Below are 25,430 nucleotides of genomic sequence, written 5' to 3'. Positions count from 1 at the left end.
TGTGGCGGCGAAGAATGAACCATGAGCTCGCCCAACTCTACGGCGAACCCAGTATCCAGAAGGTAGCTAAAGCCGGAAGGGTACGATGGGCAGGGCATGTTGCAAGAATGCCGGACAGCAACCCTGCAAAGATGGTGTTCGCTTCCGATCCGGCAGGTACGAGACGGCGTGGAGCGCAGCGAGCGAGATGGGCAGACCAGGTGCAGAACGACTTGGCGAGTGTGGGGCGTATCCTAGGATGGAGAGATGCGGCCTCGAACCGTGCATTGTGGCGTCAAATTGTTGATTCAGTGTTATCTGTTTAGATGTTAACTAAATAAATTAAATGAATGGTTGATAATACGAGTCGATCCCTCCTTCAACTAACGCAGTGACGGACTTCCGAGGTGCAGGCCGGACTCGCTTGGACTAGAGGATGCCACCGATGATTGGCGGACCGCCGGGAATGGTGCTTGCGTTTCCACGGCGTAGAGCTTGGCTGGTCACCGTACAGTATTGGCGAGCACCGACGGCGTGGGTTCTCGCGTCGGCCTTTTTGAATGTAGGTAACAGCACGTGTTGTCGAAAGCAACTTTATGTTGGCCTTCCCAGGAGGCTCACGATAACCCTTCCAAATAGGTAACCAGGGTCGGGGCTCCTTACGATGGACACTCTTTCCGGATGCTCACGGTCCTTGCTGTCCTCGACGAGATGAGGAATCACCTCCGGCTTCACCTGGCAGCTCATAAATCTGCCCCACGGGTTTGGCGGTGGTTTTAGGAAATAAAAACTTTTATCGCTGGACTTGCTTGCCTTATGGTTTACAGCCGACTGATCTCGATCCAACAATCCTATTTCGCTCTTTCCCTTTACTTCTTTCTTCGCCCCGGATCTCGGGTTGCCTCCGCGGTATTTCGCCCAAAGGCGAGTCGTCGTTTGGTAACGTTAGTACATTTACACGGTGAGGGTAGAATAATCTCATATCGATAATTGACATACAATTATTCTACCCATTTTTCTACTACATACATAGTCTCACAATTTGGGGTCTATGTAATTAGTCTTTTTAATCTGGTTAATGTCGTGCAAGCAAGTATGTGGAACTATTAAATTGTTATCGTATTCGGTAACAAAGTAACGGAATAACGAACTTGGTGTCTTCGACAAACTTTTTCAGGATAACTTTTGCTACAAATTTTATGAAGAATCAAACCTTATATGTTGTGAAGTTGAAAAAACGATGAATAACTAATTGATAACAAATTTTATTATCTGGTTATCTAACATTCTGATAACTCAATTTGTTATCATCTTGACTGAATTAACAGCCAACATAACAAAAATGAAACCAGAATTTAGTTCCTGCTATAACTAAATGACAACAAATTAAGTTATCACTGATATTAAGTTCATAACACATTTTGTTATACATGTTACTTACTGAAATAACTCATTTAGTTATCTTTTAGTTATCAGCCATCACTGTTTAATCGACCAAAATATGTAGTTTAATCTTCTTTTCCAACAATTGAATGATTACGCTTTCTTGAGGAGTAGAAGAGAAGAGCACTACGCCTTCCACAATCATGCTTGAGCTTTCGGGGTTTTCAAGCGAAAAGTGCTGCGTTCAATACTCGGAAAAAAAAAACTAGAAAATGGTGTGTGGTGCAGACGCATGAATCATGAGCTGTATCAAGTATAAAAAGAAGAAAATATTGTGAATCGTATAAAATACGGCAGACTTCAGTGGGCTGGTCACTTAGTGCGAATGTCGGAAGAAAAAATAGCGAAAACAATGTTCAACAGAGAACCAGATAGAGGCCGACGTCTTCGTGGAAGGTCACGAACACGCTGGCTGCACGCGGTGGAATCGGACCTGGGGACCCTGAACGTTCGGGGAAACTGGAGGAACATCGTCCAAGACCGACGATTGTGGAGCTCTACAATATGTAACTATTGGTTATGTCATGTGATGAGTGTTGCTGAGAAATTCGTGGAATTGTAGTGTTATGCGTGAATTGTTCGTAAATGGTAGGTAAACCTCGTCTTTATGTGTAGGTTTTCACAGTACAGTAGCGACTGCAATAGAGCAGAACGTGATTAGCCTCCACCACCCTATAAGACCGCAGCCAACCACTCACAATAGTTCTCCAACCCAACACAAGAGGACCAGAAGCACCACCGTCAAGCAGCCATGAAGGGGTGGCGTAATCGGGTGGATGCAAGGGTGCGAGGTGACTGACCTGGAAAAGGAGGTTATGACCTAGAATGCGGGAAACAAAAACCGGTCACTTATCCAACGCATTTCGAAGTGAACGGATGAAAGTTTGAAAGTTACCGAGTTAGAAAAAGTTGAAGTGACAGAGTTTGTGGAAGAATACTAGGCGTAGAAGACGTCAGGTAGCTTGAAGTGGCAGCTTCCGTGGCAGAAGCTGATCCCAGCATTTTCTCCTTCTCAAAACCCTGCCGTTTTTTGGTTTAAAAACGCTCTCAAGAACCGCCGTCATTCCCCAGTTCCGTAGTCGGCCTAATACGGCATTGTTTCCGCCGATAGTCGATCGGCCATCTTATTGGCGAAATTGCAGCGTAGCAAGGAGCGAGGGAGATCCCCAAGTCACCCCGGCGTTACCACCGGTAAGCCTCAGCGAGCCGAGTCGTCGGCCACAGAAGGACCACAGAAAGAAAAAAGTGTCAATCACCGACGCTACGTAGGCCGTTGAAGAGCGAAGGAAGTGAAGATTCCGTACCAAGGAGGAAGAAAGCCGCCGTCGCCGGCGTAAATGCCCTTGCAACGAAGGTTGATGACAAGGAAGGACGGGCGAGGTAAAACAGGAGTTGGAAAAAGAAGAAGAGAGTGGTGGAGTGCTGCCAGGACAGGGGGTCCCAAAGTCAGATTAGCTAGGCTTAAGAAAGTGAAAGAGTGGAGAGAATAAACTGTCGCATTATGAAGTTCTGTGGTTTTCCCTGCATTTTGATTGCGACAGTTCCCTGTCCGCGAGTACTTGAGGTGAGCGTGCCGACCCTGAGGCCATCGATTCAGGGAGTCTCAGCATAGCTCACGGAATACTTACCCAATAATTACATATTTCCATCACTTTTTAAAACTATTGGTTATCGCAGCTATGAAGCTTGCATTCAATATTGCGTAGAAGAATAAGTTGGGTGTAAAATTAGAGGCTATTAAACAAAAAATATTTTCACTTGTCATAAGACGAGTTTGTACAATCCCCTTGAATCTAATCTAATTACTGAAGACGGCCTTACTGTTGAGGTCGAAATACGTATCTGTCAAGATACAATTAAGTGGTGAAATTCAAGGGGATTGTACAAACTCGTCTTATGACAAGTGAAGACATTCCACTAAAAAGCTCAAAATAATTTTCTTAACAAAAAATATTTTGTCAAATATTTCCATAGAGTGTAATTTTCAGAATTTTTAACTGTGTAGAATTAAACTAAAAAAAAATCGTCGGATATCGGTGTCCCATACTTGTCTCACAGGGTTGAATATTATAGCACTAACTCGTCATAATATGTGAAGACATTCACTGGAATTCCATCTTTCTTGTAGACACTAATTCCAGGGGTATATGTGCCCAAGATTTAAAACTGCTATGAAACAATCTAAAAAGCGAATGAATTCATATTTTCAAGAATTTAATATTTCGGATAAAGTAAGTAGAAAGAGTATGTTAAAGGTAGCAAATGAAATAATAGTCTTCTTTATTGTCATTTCATGCCAAACAAATAATTCTCCGTGAGAATCAAATTTTAATACATTCATAATCACCGCAAATATCGCATGATGCTCAAATTGCAAATGGCTGCTTGCAATTGGAGCACCTTTTCAAATTTATAGCGGAGAAGTAAAGAGATGTTTTAGACATTCCGTTGTATTTTTTCTCTCTTTTCGACAAATGATTCTGAGAATATAGTTTCCTTTTAAAAAAAATCGATAAAGTTATTCAAGGAAACATTTTTACATTATATTCTTATCAACATTTTCAAAAAATTGGATAAAAACATTGAAAACTACATTTTGTTCTTGTCACCAACAACTCTCTACGTCCCTCTACAAAACCTTGGTCAAACCTTGCATTAAATCTGATTCATCATCCGGATCATTTTTCCAATTCCAGTAAACAAAACTTACTGAATGCGTTGCACAGGTACCCTATTAGCTACGAACATTCAATTTTTTGTATCTTCTGTCTAAAAGCACATCTCACAAACACTTATGGCTCAGCTAGGCATTTAGCAGACTAGCTGTTGTTACTAAATAGTTATTTTGTATATATTTATTGTAATACTCTTTGTCATTAGCTTCGAGCTATAAAAAAAGATTAATTCGCTAAACATTTATTTATTCCTTATTATTTTCTAAATCTCAACAAAATTCTATACATCATTCTTAATCCCAATCGGTTAACATGATTCCTATACAATATCTTTTGTTAATATCAACTCGTTGCTTTTGGTAACAGATTCTCTCATGGAAATAACTTGCCTAGAGTAACAAATGCGAATAAACTATAATAACTAGGAACCTAACTCGAGCGAGGTATTGAATTATGGAGCAGTTGCATCTGACCAATCAGCCACATATGGCTGTTTGTGGCAGTTTGGCCAAACCAAGATAAACATTTCTAACGAAATCTATAACGACTCAGTGATTAATTGGCTTTCGATTCTAGAAAATGAGGAAGTCATTGGGCAAAACTAGCACAGCATGACGACGGATCTGTCTTACTTTTGGCAAATGGATTCAAACGAGCCACTCTGTGGCCAGAGGGAACGAGAGCTTCTTCGTTGTGAACTCGGAATACAGTCCACTAAGGTTTCCGTTACCACCGCTGTAGCAGTTGTAGCGAGAGTAATAAGTACTACCAATATCACTAGGCTTCTTGCAGCTGTGGGTATCTTTTTCGACACTCAACAACATCTGACCAACTCTAAGCTTACCGTCAAAGTTATCATTATCAGTACCACTAGGAGAACGACGTACATTTCTATCATTATGCTTATTAGTGGTATTGTAGTTGCAATTCGGGGAACAGCTACAGTTCGTTGGTGAATCGATACGATTAAAGCAATTGTAGCAGTGGCGGGGACCGCTGCAGCAACAGTGACCCATCGACGATGATGGCGACGGTTTTCGGCGATGCTGTGGATTACGATCACTGGCGCAATCATGTCAGACGGAAGTTCCGGAGTACATCTGTCCGGGCACAGCCGTCGGTATCAGCGGTTCGGGTTTGAAGGTTTGCCTTAGGCGCTACAAGGAGAGTTTGGTTTAAAACAATAATCTGATCACATTCCTAAGCTATGGCACTTACGCTTCTGCAACCTCCCTCACTCCTCATGAACTTGTAGATGACGTAGAGTGGAATGCAAAGCACTGAAGACAGGGTCAATGCCCAGCCGGCTGCTACGCTCCATTCCGGATATTTGTACTCTCCGTCCAGCATGGCTTCGTAACCCAAGAGTGAGAATATCAATATGCACTGTAACGAATTTAAGTAGAACTCTTTAAAATCAACTTTCAATCACGAAAAGAAAATTCTTACAAACAAAAACGTTGGGCTGATGTACTTCCAACAGATCCGCCAGAATAGTGACGGTTTCTTGCCCAACATCTGCTCGATATCGGAGGAGAAGTTTTCCACGCCATAGAACCAAAACACGCCCGCTGCTTCGACGAACACCACGAAGAGGATCGCCAAGCCTGGCCCATACACGTTCAGGAAGTTCACCAGATAAACGCCGCCCTGTTGGAAGAAAACATGTTCTGTAATGCTGGGTATTGGATGATTGATTATTTACATGGTAATATGCGTTTTTCCCTAGGTCTTAACTGTCTTTTTTTTTATTCTTTGTTATAGAAATTTTCAGTCCTTGACTGGTTTACCTCATGAATCTTAGATTATTAAAATTATCAAATCTCCCAAATCAAGTAAAATAAATCTTTCTGAATTTCTATGAAAATTTCTTCAAGGTGTCAACGGATTTTGTTGAAGTTCTGCAGGAAGTTATTTATCTTTTTTCCTTTAACGTATACTAGATATACGTAAAGCCTATATGATCAAAATGTCAAAAAATAAAAAATATTGAAAAATTCGTTTTTGAGAATTATTGAACTTTTTTTTCACAGTGTATATTTTTTTCACATAGACCCAATGATAACCTAAAGCATTGCCGAAGACACCAAAACGATCGGACAAGCCGTTTGCAAGTTATTTTTTGAAGGTTTTCAAAGTGTTTTTGCTTAGGCCCTGTTCAAAAGTTAAGCTAGAGTCAAAATGGAAAACCAATGATGCACACTATGTTTTTTGATCACGAAGAATGTATATGGAAAATTTCAGAGAAATCAAAAAAATAAATCGACCTTTCCACTGGCGATTAAAGAACTTGGGTGTGGCTGATCATCAATCTACGATCAGTTCAGCAAAATTTATGAGCTGGCGATTGTTTTGGGTACCGCCGCTGGGGCGAGAAAACCAAATTTTGCGAAACGATTTCCTAATCGGATCTCCAGACTGTCGGTAAGACCCATCCTGAACGAAAAACTCAAGTGTGATGCTCTCCCTGTAGTATCGCAAGCCAGTCAGCTGGCGCATAAGGCTCCGATCCGATGATTGAGTATAATTCTACCAACACTACCACTCGGCCATCGCCAATGATGTGACCACTGTGAGGCGATCCTCTCTTCCCGTGTTGAAATGGTAGATTGCCTCTGACCACTACGGAAGCAACCACTACCCAATCCAGGTCACTGCGAACGCCTCTCCCTCCACAGCACTGTCACTAAGAGGACTCAATAGCGTTATGATGCCGCTGACTGCGAATCATTCGATGGCAACATTCGACGCGCATTAGAAAGTAGCACCTCGCCAACTCTCTCCGACTTCTCCAAAGTCGTCCTTGACGTCCTGACCCAGCGGAGGTGGCTAATGCACTCGGTGAATACTTTCCATCACTCGCATCAGTCAGTAGCTACCCTGTCGATTTTCATAGGCTCATAGCCACCACACACTCAGTTTTTATTTATGCAGCTCGGCAAAATCCGCACAGCCGTTTGCCCAGCAAAATAAAAAAAAAACTTTGTAAGTAACGTTTGTAAGTTTTCGGCAAATTATTTGCTGCTTTTCAGCAATTTTGACAGAAATCTCGGCAAAAAACGTTTGCTGGGGCTCGGCTGTACGAATCTCGGAAAAATTCAACAAATTGATGAGATCCCGGTATAAAATTAGCAACGGGAAGTCGTCTGGTTCGGATGGAATAGGGTACCCGATGCTGAAAAACTTCACCGTTCCACAAAAATAATATTCCTCGACCTGATAAATCAAGCCTTTCCCGACGAGAGGCGCCTCAGCCACGTTATTCCGATTCCAAAAAAGAGTATCTCCTCCCGCGACACCACTGATTACCGGCCTATCTCGTTGACCTCCTGTGTATCGAAGGTCGTCGAGCAGTTGGTAAACCGTAGGCTGCGTGAAAAACTTGAAGCTGATGGAAGATTTGGCTTTCGCCAACAACATGCCAGCCGGATTAGAAGACGTACTACAAAGTGCCTTCGACCACGGCGTCTAGTTTCTCTGAATATTTCGAAGGCGTTGTACCGCACTTGGACTCCACAAGTGCTGAAGCAGCTTGGGTTGGGTTCTTCCGGGTCCTTATTGGCAATACCACATGCAAAAAATCGTACCCGAATTCGTGAACCAGCAAAAATACTCCGTGATTTAATTCATTGATTCTGGAACACCAGTCACGCTTTGCAGAACGTTAGAGAAAACGTGACCGTTGTTCCCGAATCCGTGGCTGTTGTTCCCGAAAAATGCACCATGAACTTGTTAGCTCACGAATTCATGAACGCTTTTTTTGCGTGTGTAGAGTCTGACCTAATGGTCGCACTGTAATATTGCGGAATCTGTTTGCTCATATCGGCACATAATCGGCTAACGGTTTAAAACTGCAGTGAACGCTCATCAGTGTACGCGCAATCGAAGCAGGCGAAACCCAGAAAAAAATCTGATTTGAGAGAGACTTATGGACCAAACACAATGCATACACACTTAAAATAAATCACAGATTTCTGTGAAATTTCACCGAAATCTCAACAGCAGAACTGTTCGGTAAAAATTTTACAGATTTTTTGGTAGTTTTGACAGTTGAACAAAGGAAAATACTGCAGAAAATCGGTGGAATAATTACCGAACAAATCTACTGTTGAGATTTCGGTGAATTGAAGAAAAATTCACCGAAATCTGTGAAATGATTTAAGTGTATACGTATGCGTTTTTTACAAACAAAAACTAATCATCATACTCATAAAAAAAGAAATAAACTCCATAGCGAAAAGCACAAGTTCCGTTGCGCAGGAGGTAAAGATGCGAGTCCGGTTGTTACCGAAGCGCTAAATGTGAATGCGAGTCCGGAACAGTTCCGTTGCGCTAGATGAAGAAATGCGAGTCCGGAAAAGTTCCGCAACGCGAGTCGAAAAGATGCAAGCCCGGTTACTATCGAAGAGCCAAACAAGAATGCGAGTCCGGCCAAAATCTCGGCGGAAGGCCCTGTCGGATCGATTGTGAAATCTGCGAAGTACAAAACTCATTAGATTATGTGATCAACCGTTATGCAAAGTTTGACGATACCGTAAGCCTATCATCTACCTGAGGGATGTACTACCTTGATTCACCTTGCGCCTCCCAGGAGTAAGTCCCACCCACAGAGGTATGCGGGCCTTCTTGATTATTCTAGGGTTGTAAGCTCCCCCAGTGACCAGGCCATCTAAGAAAAGAACCCCAATGCGGGTCGTAAGTCCTCTGCTCATAAACCATCATATCAACAAGGACAGGTTTTCCTTAACGGCTTCGCTAACATCATTTCCTTATATTGACACCAACCGAACAATTCCTGTGTAGCTGGAACACGAAAACTGTCGCTATCAGAGTGAGCCATGCTTTCTACAATATTCTACCTTTTGTTTGACTGCGATCTGCATATTATAATCTTCGCCCTCTTCGCCTAACTGACGTTCTGATCAGTTTTTCATGGAAACCCTCCGCTCCGATTAGTTTTTTGTGGAAATCCTTCGCTCTGGAAATTTTTAACCTGGGTTCCATTTTTTTTTGGTTTTATGGATTGATGTTATGCGCTATGAATTAATGCTTAACGACTGTGGATACTTAACGGAAACGTGTAGTTTTCGGCTGTTGCAGTCTTGTAACGCAGCAAAAACAAGTTTACTTCTGCATCCGACGGTTTCGGTAATTTATTTTACCTTTTTCAAGGATTCTAAAATTATTTTGCAATTAGTTTCTTTTACAATTTTTGTTTCAAGCCCACCCTATGTTTACTTACGGAAGATTGTTTTTTTGTACAAATAATAGTGTTACACACTGATATTGTCCATCCAAAATTGCAATGGCGCCCGCTTCGGCTAAAAAATTCTATAGTTGAAAACCCATTTCAAATTAATGATAATCCTACTCACTGCATGGGTTTCAATTATTTTGAGATACAGTGTATCGTGGGTGGCTTTTGCTATAAAACCCTAAAGCTTCTCTGTCTCGCTATGCTTTCTGTTTTAATTTTAAATCTTCTCCTACGCTTTTGAGCACTGCACCTAATAGCTGTCTTCGATTTAAACTAACACATTAGAAGGTAGTTGAGCACTGGGGAGTCTCTATTATTGTGTGAGTGTGTTGTTGCTGTTTCGTGTTTTGTTTATTTTCCCTACTTCATGTAAAATACTTGCGTAAATTGCATGTAAACCCTCTGTGTCTGTTCGTCTATTAATACTATTCGTGTTGTTTGTAATGTGACACATTTCGAGGAACTGTAGTGTGTGTGTGTTCTTATCTCTATCTAGTATTTTCACATTCTCCAAAACAAAACGATGTTGTTTTTCGATGCTGTGCTGCATCAGCGCTGTTTTTTCTCCTAGACTCATTATTTGTGGATCGTTTGTGTTAATTCCTTCTCGTATCAGTTTGTCCATCGTGTTGTAGTATGTTTGATGTCCTTGCATTCTTGTTTTCAGGCGATTTGTTGTCATTCCAACATATGAAGCTTTGCAGCTGCCGCACGGAATGAAGTAGATAACATTGGTTTGCTGGTCTACTGGAATAGGATCTTTGACTTTGGTGAAAAGTGCTCTGACTGCTCGGACATTGTATTTGGCGAGCCGTATGTTTTGGTAATCGCGCTGTAGTACCCTGTCGATCCTATTAGACAGGTGAGGTATGAATGGAATGCGACGGTAGGTATATTCCAGGTTTGCTTGTTGCTGTTGAGGTTCGTTATTGTTTTCATTCATTCGGTTAGCGATTCTATGACGTAATGACTTTGGATAGTCATTGAGTTTGAGTTGCTCATCGATAATTTTTGCTTTTGCCTGTTCATCGAGATTAGTCGAAAGCTGATTGACACGTCTAGCAAAATTTGTTGCCATGGGTGGTAGGATCGAAAGTTCAGAAATCTTCCACTAGCAATGGGTTTCTGATACCATTCGGTTTTCACCTTCTGGTTGCTTTGTCTAATTAAGAGCATGTCCAAGAAGGGTAATTTGTTATCCACTTCCAGTTCGTAGGTAAACTGGATGTGGATGTCATAGCTGATGAAGATGTCTAGCACGTGTTGTAATTGGTCGAGCGGGATTGCTGTTATAAGGTCATCTACATATTTGCGCAGGAATGGAAGTGGGACTTTGAGCATTCGAACTACGGTGTCCAGCAATGATTCCATCACCCAATCCGCTATTGCCGGCGAGAGTGGATTACCCATAGCTGTACCAAATATTTGTTGATAAAATTGGCCGCCAAATTGGAAGTAGCTGGCGTCAATACAAAATTCCATTATTTCTAGAAACAGGTCCAAACAGATGTTTGTATTTGGCCTGATTTCATCCCACCTCATAATTACGGCACTAGTTACCAGTGATTTAGGTATCGAGGTAAAAAGCGCTTTCACGTCTAGTGATATTAACACGTGATTCTCCGGTAGGGTGACGTTATTAATAAATTCGCAAAATGAGAAGGAGTCTTTGATGTTGTAATTGCTTACCAACGACTTCTGGATGACCTTTCCGATGAATTTGGATAAATTGTACGACGGGGCCGACATATTTGGTACAACAGGCCGTAGCGGTAATCCTGCTTTATGTGCTTTGGGTTGTCCATATATTCTCGGGCATACTGCGTTGTATACTGTGAGATGTCTCGCTGTTTTGTCATCGATGAGATTTAAATTTTTGAGTCGTCGTACTATGCTGTTGTTTTGTCTCTCGTATCGTGATGTTGGTCGAAGACAGCTATTAGGTGCAGTGCTCAAAAGCGTAGGAGAAGATTTAAAATTAAAACAGAAAGCATAGCGAGACAGAGAAGCTTTAGGGTTTTATAGCAAAAGCCACCCACGATACACTGTATCTCAAAATAATTGAAACCCATGCAGTGAGTAGGATTATCATTAATTTGAAATGGGTTTTCAACTATAGAATTTATTTTAGCCGAAGCGGGCGCCATTGCAATTTTGGATGGACAATATCAGTGTGTAACACTACTATTTGTACAAAAAAACAATCTTCCGTGAGTAAACATAGGGTGGGCTTGAAACAAAAATTGTAAAAGAAACTAATTGCAAAATAATTTTAGAATCCTTGAAAAAGGTAAAATAAATTACCGAAACCGTCGGATGCAGAAGTAAACTTGTTTTTGCTGCGTTACAAGACTGCAACAGCCGAAAACTACACGTTTCCGTTAAGTATCCACAGTCGTTAAGCATTAATTCGTTGAGTAACATGGCTAACACCCCCGGCGCCCACTTCTATGACGAGATTGGAAACAATCATGGTGCAGATGCCAAACACATGCTTAAAAACTACGCTAACAGCACCAGAAAGGTCGGCAACATGGTCAGTCGAAAAGCGTTCCTGATCAGATGCCGAAGGAAAGGAGTATTTCCGGCGCATTTTGCAAATAGTTTCCGTTTCACATACCCATTACTGGAGGAGAATGGCCCGTTTTCTAATAAAGTGCAAAACTGCATAAACAAATTCATGAAGACAATACTGAATTTGGAAATAAAACAAACGTTCCACAAGATTGAAATTTTTCGGAAGAAATTAACAGCGTTGGCGGAGAATATCCGGACATCCACATTACCGGAAGCGATCAAGGTGGAGTTTTTCGAAAGCCAAGAGCGGTTCAACCAACGAAATATTAACGCGCGGACTAGCAGAACAAAACGAAAATTTCAAAACATCGTTTCCCGAAACAGACAGCCGACACACAGCGAGGAGCTTCCAACACACAATCCAAAAGCCATACACAATGGTACACAGTTGGCCATACCACCAGAGACCGAGACGTTACTCAGCCTTGGTCCAAAATTTGCGTTACCAATAACCCAAGCAGAGAGTGTTCCGTTCTACCACCTAATGGCGGATGTAGAACAAGTCATCAAAACCAATCCAATTATTGAAATACAAGATCGCAACCGAAGTGCCATTGCCAACGTGATACTTAACTACATACACAACATCAAAAACAAAAACAATCACCTTGATCCTGTTGCGAAGTTCTGTGAAAGCGCACAAATAACTACCAGGAAGTTTTTGAAAGATAACCCTAATGTCTACGTTGTTAAGTCAGACAAAGGCAACAAAACAGTTCTGATGGAAGCTGAAGACTACAAGAAGAAAATGCAGGAGTTGCTGCAGGATCGAGAAACATACAACCCAATCGCTCGGGACCCAACATCACGATACGAGAAACAGAACAACAGCATAGTACGACGACTCAAAAATTTAAATCTCATCGATGACAAAACAGCGAGACATCTCACAGTATACAACGCAGTATGCCCGAGAATATATGGACAACCCAAAGCACATAAAGCAGGATTACCGTTACGACCTGTTGTACCAAATATGTCGGCCCCGTCGTACAATTTATCCAAATTCATCGGAAAGGTCATCCAGAAGTCGTTGGTAAGCAATTACAACATCAAAGACTCCTTCTCATTTTGCGAATTTATTAATAACGTCACCCTACCGGAGAATCACGTGTTAATATCACTAGACGTGAAAGCGCTTTTTACCTCGATACCTAAATCACTGGTAACTAGTGCCGTAATTATGAGGTGGGATGAAATCAGGCCAAATACAAACATCTGTTTGGACCTGTTTCTAGAAATAATGGAATTTTGTATTGACGCCAGCTACTTCCAATTTGGCGGCCAATTTTATCAACAAATATTTGGTACAGCTATGGGTAATCCACTCTCGCCGGCAATAGCGGATTGGGTGATGGAATCATTGCTGGACACCGTAGTTCGAATGCTCAAAGTCCCACTTCCATTCCTGCGCAAATATGTAGATGACCTTATAACAGCAATCCCGCTCGACCAATTACAACACGTGCTAGACATCTTCAACAGCTATGACATCCACATCCAGTTTACCTACGAACTGGAAGTGGATAACAGATTACCCTTCTTGGACATGCTCTTAATTAGACAAAGCAACCAGAAGGTGAAAACCGAATGGTATCAGAAACCCATTGCTAGCGGAAGATTTCTGAACTTTCGATCCTACCACCCACTGAGCCAAAAACTAAATATGGCAACAAATTTTGCTAGACGTGTCAATCAGCTTTCGACTAATCTCGATGAACAGGCAAAAGCAAAAATTATCGATGAGCAACTCAAACTCAATGACTATCCAAAGTCATTACGTCATAGAATCGCTAACCGAATGAATGAAAACAATAACGAACCTCAACAGCAACAAGCAAACCTGGAATATACCTACCGTCGCATTCCATTCATACCTCACCTGTCTAATAGGATCGACAGGGTACTACAGCGCGATTACCAAAACATACGGCTCGCCAAATACAATGTCCGAGCAGTCAGAGCACTTTTCACCAAAGTCAAAGATCCTATTCCAGTAGACCAGCAAACCAATGTTATCTACTTCATTCCGTGCGGCAGCTGCAAAGCTTCATATGTTGGAATGACAACAAATCGCCTGAAAACAAGAATGCAAGGACATCAAACATACTACAATACGATGGATAAACTTTTTTTTTTTTTTTTTTTGTGTCTTTATTAAAGAGACTTTCAGCCCGAGGCTGGCTCGTCTCCGACGATGGACAAACTGATACGAGAAGGAATTAACACAAACGATCCGCAAATAATGAGTCTAGGAGAAAAAACAGCGCTGATGCAGCACAGCATCGAAAAACAACATCGTTTTGTTTTGGAGAATGTGAAAATACTAGATAGAGATAAGAACACACACACACTACAGTTCCTCGAAATGTGTCACATTACAAACAACACGAATAGTATTAATAGACGAACAGACACAGAGGGTTTACATGCAATTTACGCAAGTATTTTACATGAAGTAGGGAAAATAAACAAAACACGAAACAGCAACAACACACTCACACAATAATAGAGACTCCCCAGTGCTCAACTACCTTCTAATGTGTTAGTTTAAATCGAAGACAGCTATTAGGTGCAGTGCTCAAAAGCGTAGGAGAAGATTTAAAATTAAAACAGAAAGCATAGCGAGACAGAGAAGCTTTAGGGTTTTATAGCAAAGCCACCCACGATACACTGTATCTCAAAATAATTGAAACCCATGCAGTGAGTAGGATTATCATTAATTTGAAATGGGTTTTCAACTATAGAATTTTTTAGCCGAAGCGGGCGCCATTGCAATTTTGGATGGACAATATCAGTGTGTAACACTATTATTTGTACAAAAAAACAATCTTCCGTAAGTAAACATAGGGTGGGCTTGAAACAAAAATTGTAAAAGAAACTAATTGCAAAATAATTTTAGAATCCTTGAAAAAGGTAAAATAAATTACCGAAACCGTCGGATGCAGAAGTAAACTTGTTTTTGCTGCGTTACAAGACTGCAACAGCCGAAAACTACACGTTTCCGTTATGCGCTATGTTTAGGTTTTCTATCTGACTGCATCGATTAAACTTTGGAGAACAGCGCATTCAACCATTGGATTTGTGGATAACCGAACAGCTCCAGATGGCCACCCGGCCGAAGTTTGTGATGAAGACTCTCTGCCGTGAAAGACAACCGTGATCTATGTCTTTGTTTCGCTTTTTGGTCCAGCTTCATTTAAAAAAAAAATTAAAATTTGAAGTATGTAGTTTCAATTTGCTTTGTTAATTGTTCTGCAGTATATTTTATTCAATTGGCTTGCGGAAGGTTTCTAGGTTGGACCTGAGGGTCGCTGCTTTCAGCCCTCTCCCCTGCCAGTTGCTACTTAGCGCTGGTGATAGCATGACAAGTGAACAACAGAATTCATTTCAAAACGCACAGAAATAGCCTCATGTAAAGTGCCTGGTTTATACAAATTCCGCAATACTGCTGCCGTTGAAACAACCCAACCTCTCCAATTCAGAGCATAATCGTTGATATTAAATTCAGGGTCAAACTCAAAATCATTTGCGCCTAGTTTAGCTTAGCTTAGCTTTGACTGGCTACACCAGCGCCGGCCACATCATTGTAGTCAGTTAAGACGAGGGAAGGAATATTAGTAGATGGTTTTTGCTAGTTGAAGACCGTGATTACCTCTGCATCTCCACAAAATCCACAGGAAGAATTATCAGATAGTCAGTAGGCATAGATGGATTCACTCTGATAAACGATACGACCATGCCATTCTTTTTTACACAATGATTTGAGCTAACCATGATTCAGCCGCACAAAGCAGAACAAACTAACTAAATGCACGCCGAGCAGAAACACGATCAAACGCATATTGATTTACTTCTCGACCGCACAAAGTACAACGATACCAGATCGTTCGACGTGTCTTTAAACCAAGCATGGACACTACTCACCATACATGCCCAGTGTCATATGCAAACTGTCGAGGATCGCGTTTTTGACGACCGAACCGAGGCGCAGCCTTCTGTACTTATTCGCCCGATAGCGACTGCAAACTATGGAGATCACACTTTTCTTCCGCTTGCGATGAATAACACACGCACAAACTCAAAATCATTTGCGCCTATTTGAAAACCAAGATTTAATTTAAAAAATATATTAGATCTACAAATTATAAGAAAAAATAAAAACAATTAAACAATATGCCCAAAAATTTCGTCAAAATATGATCATGGTGGTACCGTAATATGTTGCTAGAAAACTGATGAAAAAAAAATACTGCTGGCATTTGTTTGACAACAAAGTACCATGCGTTCGCTTTTCTGATTTGTGTGGACAGATAAATACATTGAGGTGCATTGTTTATGTTGAAGTTAGGTGACGCGATAACGTTTTATCACACGATTTTTATTTATTTTTTATATTTTTTCATTCTAACTTACGTAATACCTGGAAGGGAGATCCAGATACTAAACACCAAATAACAATAAAATTCAACGTTATGACGCAAGCAAATTATAGACGAGCAAAATATATCGAAGCAAGCAACGCGCGGAATTACCAAGTTTTGTTTTGTGTGTCATCGATGTTTTCGATGATTTCGTCGTATTTCATTTATTACACGTATTTCAGATAACGCTTCGCATGTGGGCAATTTAAATATATCCCGTACAATATTGCAGCCGGAGTATTGAGAAGGAGAGAAGGTGCATTTCAAAAATGAACACCGAAACATTGTTATCACTAAATTATGCGCAATAACGACATGAATATTTATGATTTCTGATAAAGTACTATATCAGCACAATTATTATTGGGCCGATTCAAATATTTAAAAAAAATTCTGCACCCCCCCCCCCCTTCGGCTTTTTCTTTGCCCCAAAATAATATTTCGAGGGTGCAACAAAATAAAATTCGGATGATTTTTAAAATTTTCAAAACATTCTTTAACAAATCCGGGAAGTTTTATGATTTTTTAAATTTTAATATATTTTTTTTTTATTATACCAATCCCCGAACACCCCCAATTCCGGAGACCAATAGAACATAATTTTTATTAAATATTTGATACGGCTGTATTGTTTTTATTTAAGAGGCTTTCAGCCCTTGTCTGGCTCACCTCTGGTCAACGCAATGCTATATTTTTGACAAATAATTTCATAGATGATCACCTTGACCTTTTTTATTCATGGATTCTTACCACTAATATCATAAGATTGATTTGTATTTTGACGTTCCCACAAGTCTATACTTTCAAGAAAAAGGATTGAATGAAACGACATTCACTTTTTGATTATGATGGGATAGCCTTATCGTTATAATTATCCATTTCTCAACCCTAATTGATGTTTTAAGAAATAGAAAAATGGAAAATAATTCCCTTTCATAATAATTATATTTGCAATAAAATTATATGGGATAGAATGTTAAAGCAATTTTGTTATTCCCAATCAAAACTACATTGCGGTCTAAGGTAATGTAACCAGTAAGCTTCCTGCGAAACGCGGGACGCCTATCTGGATTGGGTCACTGGCAAAATGAATCCTCCAAAAATGCATTTCGCATAGATTTTGGCCCAAAAAATTATAAAAATATTTGTAAGGCTGTATAAATTCACAACAATTTTTATGGTTTGTGCTTAACGTAAGAACGACACGACACTCATAAGAAACGCGACGCGAGACAAGACATAACACTTATAGTTCTTACAATCGTCAACAAGTTAAAATTTAACTTATCTGTCGACCGGTTTCGAGTGCGATGTCACCCATCATCAGGACAATTTTAACTTGTTAAATATTGTAAGAACTATAAGTGTTATGTCTTGTCTCGCGTCGCGTTTCTTATGAGTGCTGTATAAATTGGAATAAATTTGTAAACCGGAGCTGAAACGTCTGGTCACATTAATCTAAAGATTAACACTCTATGCGAAGGTTCTACATTATTCGTTCTTCCTAGTCCGATTCACGATTAGGCAAATTAATAAAAAAAAAAAAATCTGCTTATAAGAAAACTCTCCATGATCCTTTGAAGAATCTGTGTATTTGGCTAAAATTTTGACAGATTGATGAAGTAAAACGTATTAATTGATATATGATTATTTTGAAATTCTTCATGAAATGGCATCGATCGCTATCGTTGGTTTATAAGAAAACCTTTAAAGCTTAACATGAAGAGTTTTAAAGAAACTTAAAGAAATGAATTTACAATGTTATGAAAACTCATATGTGAATATGTACATTATGTGGAAGATAATGATTTTAAAAATGTTTTGGAGGTTACCACTTTCCCTTCGGTGGGACTCGAACCCACGACCCTACCGTACGCTGCTTTAACCAACTAAGGCTCTCCAACACAAGCGATGATCCGCGAAAATCAAATGCTACGATAAGTAGGGGAGATATGTGTGAAATGCGCCGGTTGGGTAAAATGCGCCACCACGTTTTCTTGGGTATTAACCCAAATTTTGTCTCAAAATCGTGAGCGGCTGAAGCCAAAAAACATTTGCAAGTCGTTACGCAAAAAAAAACTTTGTCAGAAACTGCGTGTTTAAATTTTTAAAAATAAAATGTTTTTTGGCTCTTTCCGATGCAATTTCGGTGTTTACGTCAACAATGCTTTTTCTTCAGTTACTAAAATATGTTCTCCTACTTTTAATTAGTCCAAAATATTGACTACCTTAAAGTATAAGACTGACACTATCTTTTGCCAAAAAGTGTGACTATTTCAATGAAAAATATTAGAATATTTTGATTATCATTTTTTATAGCGCTGTTCATTTTAAACGCAAATGCACTATTTTGGAATAAGATCGTTTTCTTGTAATATTGTTGGTTTTTCTTGAAAATTCTTCGATCATATAATGACAGATATGCTAGATTATTGATAAACTCTTCGAAATTACACTATTTCGGATGAAATCATCATTAAATTAAGAGATTTGCTTAGGGGGCGCATATTGACCATCTTTCCCCTAGTATGTTCAATACAGCAGTTTTTTCCTATTCCTTTCAATCAGTTCGTGTGATGGTGTAGTTATAGTGGGCGCTCTGAACATTTTAAAAGTGTTTTGGGTTGGAATCACGTCGCGGACTATGCTTTTAAAACTTCGCTCACGAGTTTATCGCCCGTTTTTCTATCCTGATAAAATATTGTGTGACAACACATACTCACGGGAGATATGGAAAAATTGCACTCCTTGCACAATTGTTTGGATTAATCCTGGGTTCTTATTCATATGAGTGAGAATTCCGAAGCCTGGTTCCTATAGATCTCATAGTTGAATCTGACAAGTAAGATGTATATTAAACAATTGGGAACTTGTGATTTTGAAATCTCAGTTGTTAAATTTAATTTTATTTTAAAAATAAATTCTTCCATAAAAATACCGTTCGCAATGAGCAATGTTTTGAACTAACGGAAAGATGTGGAAGTTTTTTTAGAAAACCAACTTCCGTTGCTTACCCTTCAGAGCAAAATGCTCGATCTGACGATATTGTACCCGAGATGTTTTACAAAAACACATCTCCCTCTCATGTTACGTCTTTCTTGTCGTGGAGTGTCACATATCCTATACGACTTCTTTCTCTATACAATAGACACCATTTTCAAACAAGTTTCACCGTTCGATTAAATTAAACATTTTTTTTGTTCAACAATTGTTTGATAATGTTCAATATAATTTTCTGCTTTCTACAGTTGACGAATTTCGCGCCAACTCGACCAGCGGTTGGCAGCACCATCTCAGAATCGAATGAAACTTGGTGGGCATAAAGATATGGTATTTCTAAGCCACTCTGCATACTTAGTTTTTCAAAAATTGTCAAGAGTAACATTTGATGAGGGCCTAATTTTTTTTCATGGATTTTTTATAAATCGATGTAACTCTAAAATGACAAGACCTACAAAAAAGTGTTGTATGGCGGACTGTCGTGAAATTCCCAGAAGTTTTTTGGAAAAATATCCAAAAAATAAAATACCGATTTCTACACTGAAAAAAAATAGTTTTAAAAATTGAAATCGATATTACAAAAAAAACTCATCTCAAAAATCGATGATTTTTTTTCTGCGGATATGTATTTTAATTATCTAACTTTGCTGGGCATAATGTTCCTGTGACATATTTAAGGAAAAAAAGTTTTTCTTACAAAAACTTTTTTCATGTCCATATTGAGTGAAAATTTATCAGCGTGTTTTATGCCTTCAGCGCCAATTATAGGTTCAGCAGCCTATCATCAACCAACGACACATTTTGGACGTATAAAAATTTGTTTGGGAAGCAATTCAGCATAATCTAACATAATTGTGGACCAACATTTGAAAAGAGTTTATGTTTTATTTGACTTTTTGTATCGAAGTAACTTAAAAACAATTACAAAAAAATAATTTCTTTGAAAACGGGCAATGTTGCCGAAACGAAACTGAAGTGATATTTAATTGTAATAGTGGAAAAGAAGATGTTGTTTTTCAGCAAAGGCTAACCACTGAACGGTGTAATTTAGAAACCGTTATAAAGCCTGTAGAGTAGATGATTTTGTATCGCATTTTATTGAAAAAATTGATAAACTTATAACTTATGACATTATTTGCAAACAGCAATACACTTGTACTGTTAGATTTCTCTGAAAATTATTCATTCATTATCCAAAATGCTGCTCAAGGTTGGAATAATTCCCAGGCAACAATACATCCATTCGAAGTTTACTTTTAAAGATACGGTTAATTAGAAAACGTTAGCTTTATTAATCAGAAGTAATGACCCATGACACAAAAGCTGTTCACTTATTCATTTCAAAATTAATTGACTTTTTGAAACAGTCGATCGATTTTACAAAAATTACTTTTGTGTCTGGGTGAGCTGCAGCACATTATAAAAATAAAAGGAACTTTGCAAGTCTGTGTAATTTAAATTCAAAACATGGCTTAGAAGCAGAATGGCACTTTTTTACAACATCGCACGGAAAAGGCCCTTGCGAAGCTATTGGTGGCACTCTCAAACGAATGGCAAAACGAGCAACTCTTGCCAAAGATTATGGAAATACTATCAAGACTCCTCGTTGTTGTACGAATGGGCGAATGGGCACGTTTTTAATCAAACAAAAATATCACTATATTACATTTCTGTTATATCACGAATGAGCAATACCGCCATCGGGGGTGGCATGGGTCTGGGGTGAGAATGGCTCATCGCTCTCACCCCGAGCATGGAGGGCGTAGAGCAAAATCGTTCAAAAAGGTCTCTTATATTTTTGTCTTCTTGTCCTCAGATACATCCATTCTACAAGCATTCTAAGTAGTTGAAACAGTGACCCATTCTCACCCCCATTTGACCCATTGTCACCCCCGACGACGGTACTCAACAAGAGTTTGATGAACTGTTCAAAAAAGCAAAAACTATAGTTGGCACACAAAAGCTTCATTCTTTTATACCAATCGCTCATAATAAAATCCTGGCTAAAAATATTCCAACTCAGATGAAGACCCAAAAGTCTTTGAATTGTTCGACTAAGCTTACAAATTAATGAGTATTCAAGTAGAAATAAGAATTAAATGTAGTAACAAATAAAATTGAAGAAAAAATTTAAAAAAAATGCGGAAAATTTATTATTCTTTAAATGTGCGTTTACCGGAGATCCCCCTAATGAAATTACCTACCGAGCTTCATCGTTTGGAATCAAAATGTTTATCTGATAAAAAATATAAGCAATCTAGGAAAATATACGCCCTTTTCAAATGTTGGTCCACATTAATGTTAGATTATGCTAAATTGCTTCCTAAACAAATTTTTATACTTCCAAAATGAGTCGTTGGTTGATGATAGGCTGCTGATAGGCATAAAACACGCTGATAAATTTTCACTCAATATGGACATGAAAAAAGTTTTTGTTAGAAAAACTATTTTTTCCTTAAATATGTCACAGGAACATTATTCCCAGAAAAGTTAGATAATTAAAATACCTATCTGCAGAAAAAAATTCAATGATTTCTGAGATGAGGTTTTTTTGTAATATCGATTTGAATTTTTAAAACTAATTTTTTTCAGTGTAGAAATCGGTATTTTATTTTTTGGATATTTTTCCAAAAAACTTCTGGGAATTTCACGACAGTCCGCCATACAACACTTTTTTGTAGGTCTTGTAATTTTAGAGTTACATCGATTTATAAAAAATCCATGAAAATTAGGCCCTCATCAAATGTTACTCTTGATAATTTTTGAAAAACTAAGTATGCAGAGTGGCTTAGAAATACCATATCTTTTTTTTTTTTTTGTGTCTTTATTAAGGAGACTTTCAGCCCGAGGCTGGCTCGTCTCCGCGAATACCATATCTTTATGCCCACCAAGTTTCATTCGATTCTGAGATGGTGCTGCCAACCGCTGGTCGAGTTGGCGCGAAATTCGTCAGTTGTCAAGCTAAGTATCAATACTCCCCATTTATTAAAAAAATCAGCTAGGTCTGCGGTGACATTTCATGACAACTAAAGTTAGGTCTGCACTGACATTCATATTTTTTTAATCTGTATCTCCCTCCCAGCGTAAAACGATGTAGATCAAGTTTAATCAGTTGGATCAGTTTTAAACAGCGTAAACATATAGAGGAGCATCCATAGATAACGAAACGCTTAGAGGGGGAGAGGGGGATGTCGGAAGTGTGACGATCCATACACAGTAAGGTGTAAATACCACTCTTATACGAAAAAATTCAAAATCATTTTTTCGAGACGTATACCCCCTGAAAATAAAGTTTTTTGCTCCCAGAAGCTACTGTGAAAATTTCAGCCAGATCTAAGTGGATGCTCAACGAGCATCAAGTTTATATGGGAAAAATTGACTAAATATATGGGAAAATGCATACATTCTACTGTTTTACCTCTAGGTGGCGCTGTCGTCATTCAATCCCGCTCATTACTGACATTTACTATCTTTACATTTTTACCAAGAGGCTCCCGAAAACCGCGAGTGATTTTTATCAAAAAATGAAAAAGTTATAAAATGTAGAATAAACGTTGTGACATAGTGGGAAGGAGGTTTAAAATGGCCGAATTTCGCGTTACGTAATGAAGGCATCTTCCCTAAGTCTATAGTTATTCCACTAAAAAGACATTCCACTAAAAAGCTCTAAATAGTTGTCTTAACAAAAAGCGCTATCTAGATATTCATAATATTGTTTCATAGTAATTACTCCTTCTTTGAAAATTGCTCATTTCTCAACTTTGATTGATGAGATGAGTGTATTACTTCTGCTTGAAGTTTAATGCATTTCACAAATTCCTTTGGATCACCCAACTTGTTCTTGAGCGACCTATTGTTTCTTTGGACCTTTTGTCGTTTTCGAGCTTTTCGACCTTTTGTCCCTTTCGACCTTTTGTCCTGTCGATCTTATATCCCTTTTGACGTTTTGTATTTTCGACCTTTTGTCATACATTCCTATGTTACCAAACATAGGATTACGCAACGAAAAATGCGATGAAAAATAAGAAAACATAAAATATTGATGCAAATATCCCATCTCGTCATTATATTGCAATGCTTTGCCAACGAGTTTATCCTCTATTCTAGTGTTTCTACTCGTCTTAATGGTAATGAATCTTATTTATGAAAATAACATCGAATTTCCATATAAATTGAACTTGTGTAGTAAACTATTGTTGTCATATAGTCCGCAGGCTCTTATAAACGCTTGTTGCAAAATGAGTTTGAATGTAATCTTACATTACGATAAATTAGATTATTATACAGAGTTACAAAGAGTGAAGGCAAATCTTCTTATTGAACAGTCAAACCGTCTACCGATGGAGCAAAGTAAACAAATGCTTGTTGGAAGCGGAAGTATTGACATAGTCTGGTTTATTATAGCGAATCAAAAAATTAAGTGGTAGAATTAAATGGGATTGCATGAGACTTGTTTAAGAAACAGCTAAAATAATTCAACAATTCAAAGTTAGTTAATTTTTACAAAAGTAGCAACAAAAAACCACTTGTTTACAATTTGTGGATAACCTGGTTGTCTGATTTGAAATTTTTAGAAATAAACACTCACATGAAGTCACTGGTCAAAAATGAAACATAATAACATGATCATCGTTGAGAATCAAAATTAGCTGACCCTCTTTGTGAAGGCTGACCATACGCACCGTATTCAACGGGACAGTACCGTTTTTCAGGCCTTACTGTACTGTTCCGTTTTTTCATTGATGCCTAAAACACTTTGAAATCTCATTTAATCGTAATAAACGATAATATTCTGTTACTCTATCCGATTTTTCTTGAAAGCTTTCACTGTTGATGAGAACAACATCTATTGAAATTGCTTTTAGATTTTTCTTTCTATCATTTGCATTTGAATCAAATTTCTTTTCGAAATAGTTTTTAAAGGACGCATTAAACATTGACCAAATCCATTCGTTGTTTCGGAACCGGAAACTAGATAGATTAGCGTTTCCTTCTTTATGAATCCTTCCAAGTATGTATTTAAAATAATATCGTATCATATTTAATTACAGTAGAATCTCAGTCACATAGTTTTGAATCATTTAAAATCAATTTTAACACTTAATATTTTTAAATACAAAAAAAAAATTAAAATACAAAAAAAAAATCAATTAAACAACTTTACAAGGTATCGGAAATTGAATCAATTTCCGATTTGATTTGATGTCACACTTATTTTTATGAACCGGCTATGTAGGTACATAAAATTATTAAATTTTTTTTTTTTCTATTCCATACCATGAGTAACATCAGCCATCAGTTTTCTTAAATAGTTTTCTGATTAAGTTTAACACTTCATTATTTTTTCAACAAAAATATTTGTTTCGGTTTTATTTTTTCTTACACACAATATTGTCATGAATTTGTTAGGCACACCGTGTGCATATTAATTCACTTATCAAAAATAAATACACATTGTGATAAAGAAGGATCTCTGTAAAACTCCAATAGAAACTCCCGGAAATAAAAAAATATCCAAACAACTAAACTTTGGTTTAGTTTTTTCTCAAAATTCAAAATATGTCAAAATATTAATTTCCGCCAAAAAACGCAATTCGTCAAAGTTGCAATAAATCTTTCAAAATTTTATACATCCCGTTTTGAAAGTGATTATGTCCCGTTTTTTCATCGAAATGATCTGGTCAGCCTATCTTTGCGTAACTTAACTATCAGAACCTTTATTCATTCGGTGCTCTGCGGCCACAAGTACAACTGACCCATATTGATGTGGAATCCATATCAATATAGGATAGTTAAGCTTGCGGCGGCAGTGCTGCTCTAATATTGACTCCCTGGTTAATAGAATGAATATGCGAGAGAGATAATAACCGGAACAGCTTCCCCATATGATTTCCTTGATAAAATTTTCAAATTTGTTTTTCCTTCCTATTGATGCATTGATGTCACTCGCTACGAAGTAAAAGCTGCTATCTTCACCAATCCGTCTTATTTGCTCTTTCTGCAAACAAAACAAAAATCGTCAGCCTGAAAGTAATCTCGTTACTGCGAAATAACAAGAGCCGAGACTTTAATCGG

At 38.4% G+C, this 25,430-nt stretch overlaps 1 protein-coding gene across 1 annotated transcript in view; it reads right to left on the bottom strand.

Annotated features, from left to right (window-relative positions):
• Positions 1-3,685: 3,685 nt before the first annotated feature.
• The window catches only part of LOC134227438 (sodium-dependent serotonin transporter), a 115,427-nt gene continuing 93,682 nt past the window's right edge, over positions 3,686-25,430 (bottom strand). Inside the window, exons 6-8 of the mRNA XM_062708930.1 lie at positions 5,547-5,747; positions 5,316-5,483; positions 3,686-5,254 (exon numbers count right to left, since the gene is read on the bottom strand). Of these exons, the coding sequence (XP_062564914.1) occupies positions 5,174-5,254; positions 5,316-5,483; positions 5,547-5,747 (450 nt within the window). The 3' untranslated portion in view covers positions 3,686-5,173. The remainder of the gene's footprint in view (positions 5,255-5,315; positions 5,484-5,546; positions 5,748-25,430) is intronic.

This window comes from Armigeres subalbatus, chromosome 3, assembly GCF_024139115.2.
Source record: "Armigeres subalbatus isolate Guangzhou_Male chromosome 3, GZ_Asu_2, whole genome shotgun sequence".
Lineage (NCBI taxonomy): Eukaryota > Metazoa > Arthropoda > Insecta > Diptera > Culicidae > Armigeres > Armigeres subalbatus.
Note: the sequence above shows the minus strand (reverse complement) of the source record. Positions and strands in the feature narration are given on the sequence as shown.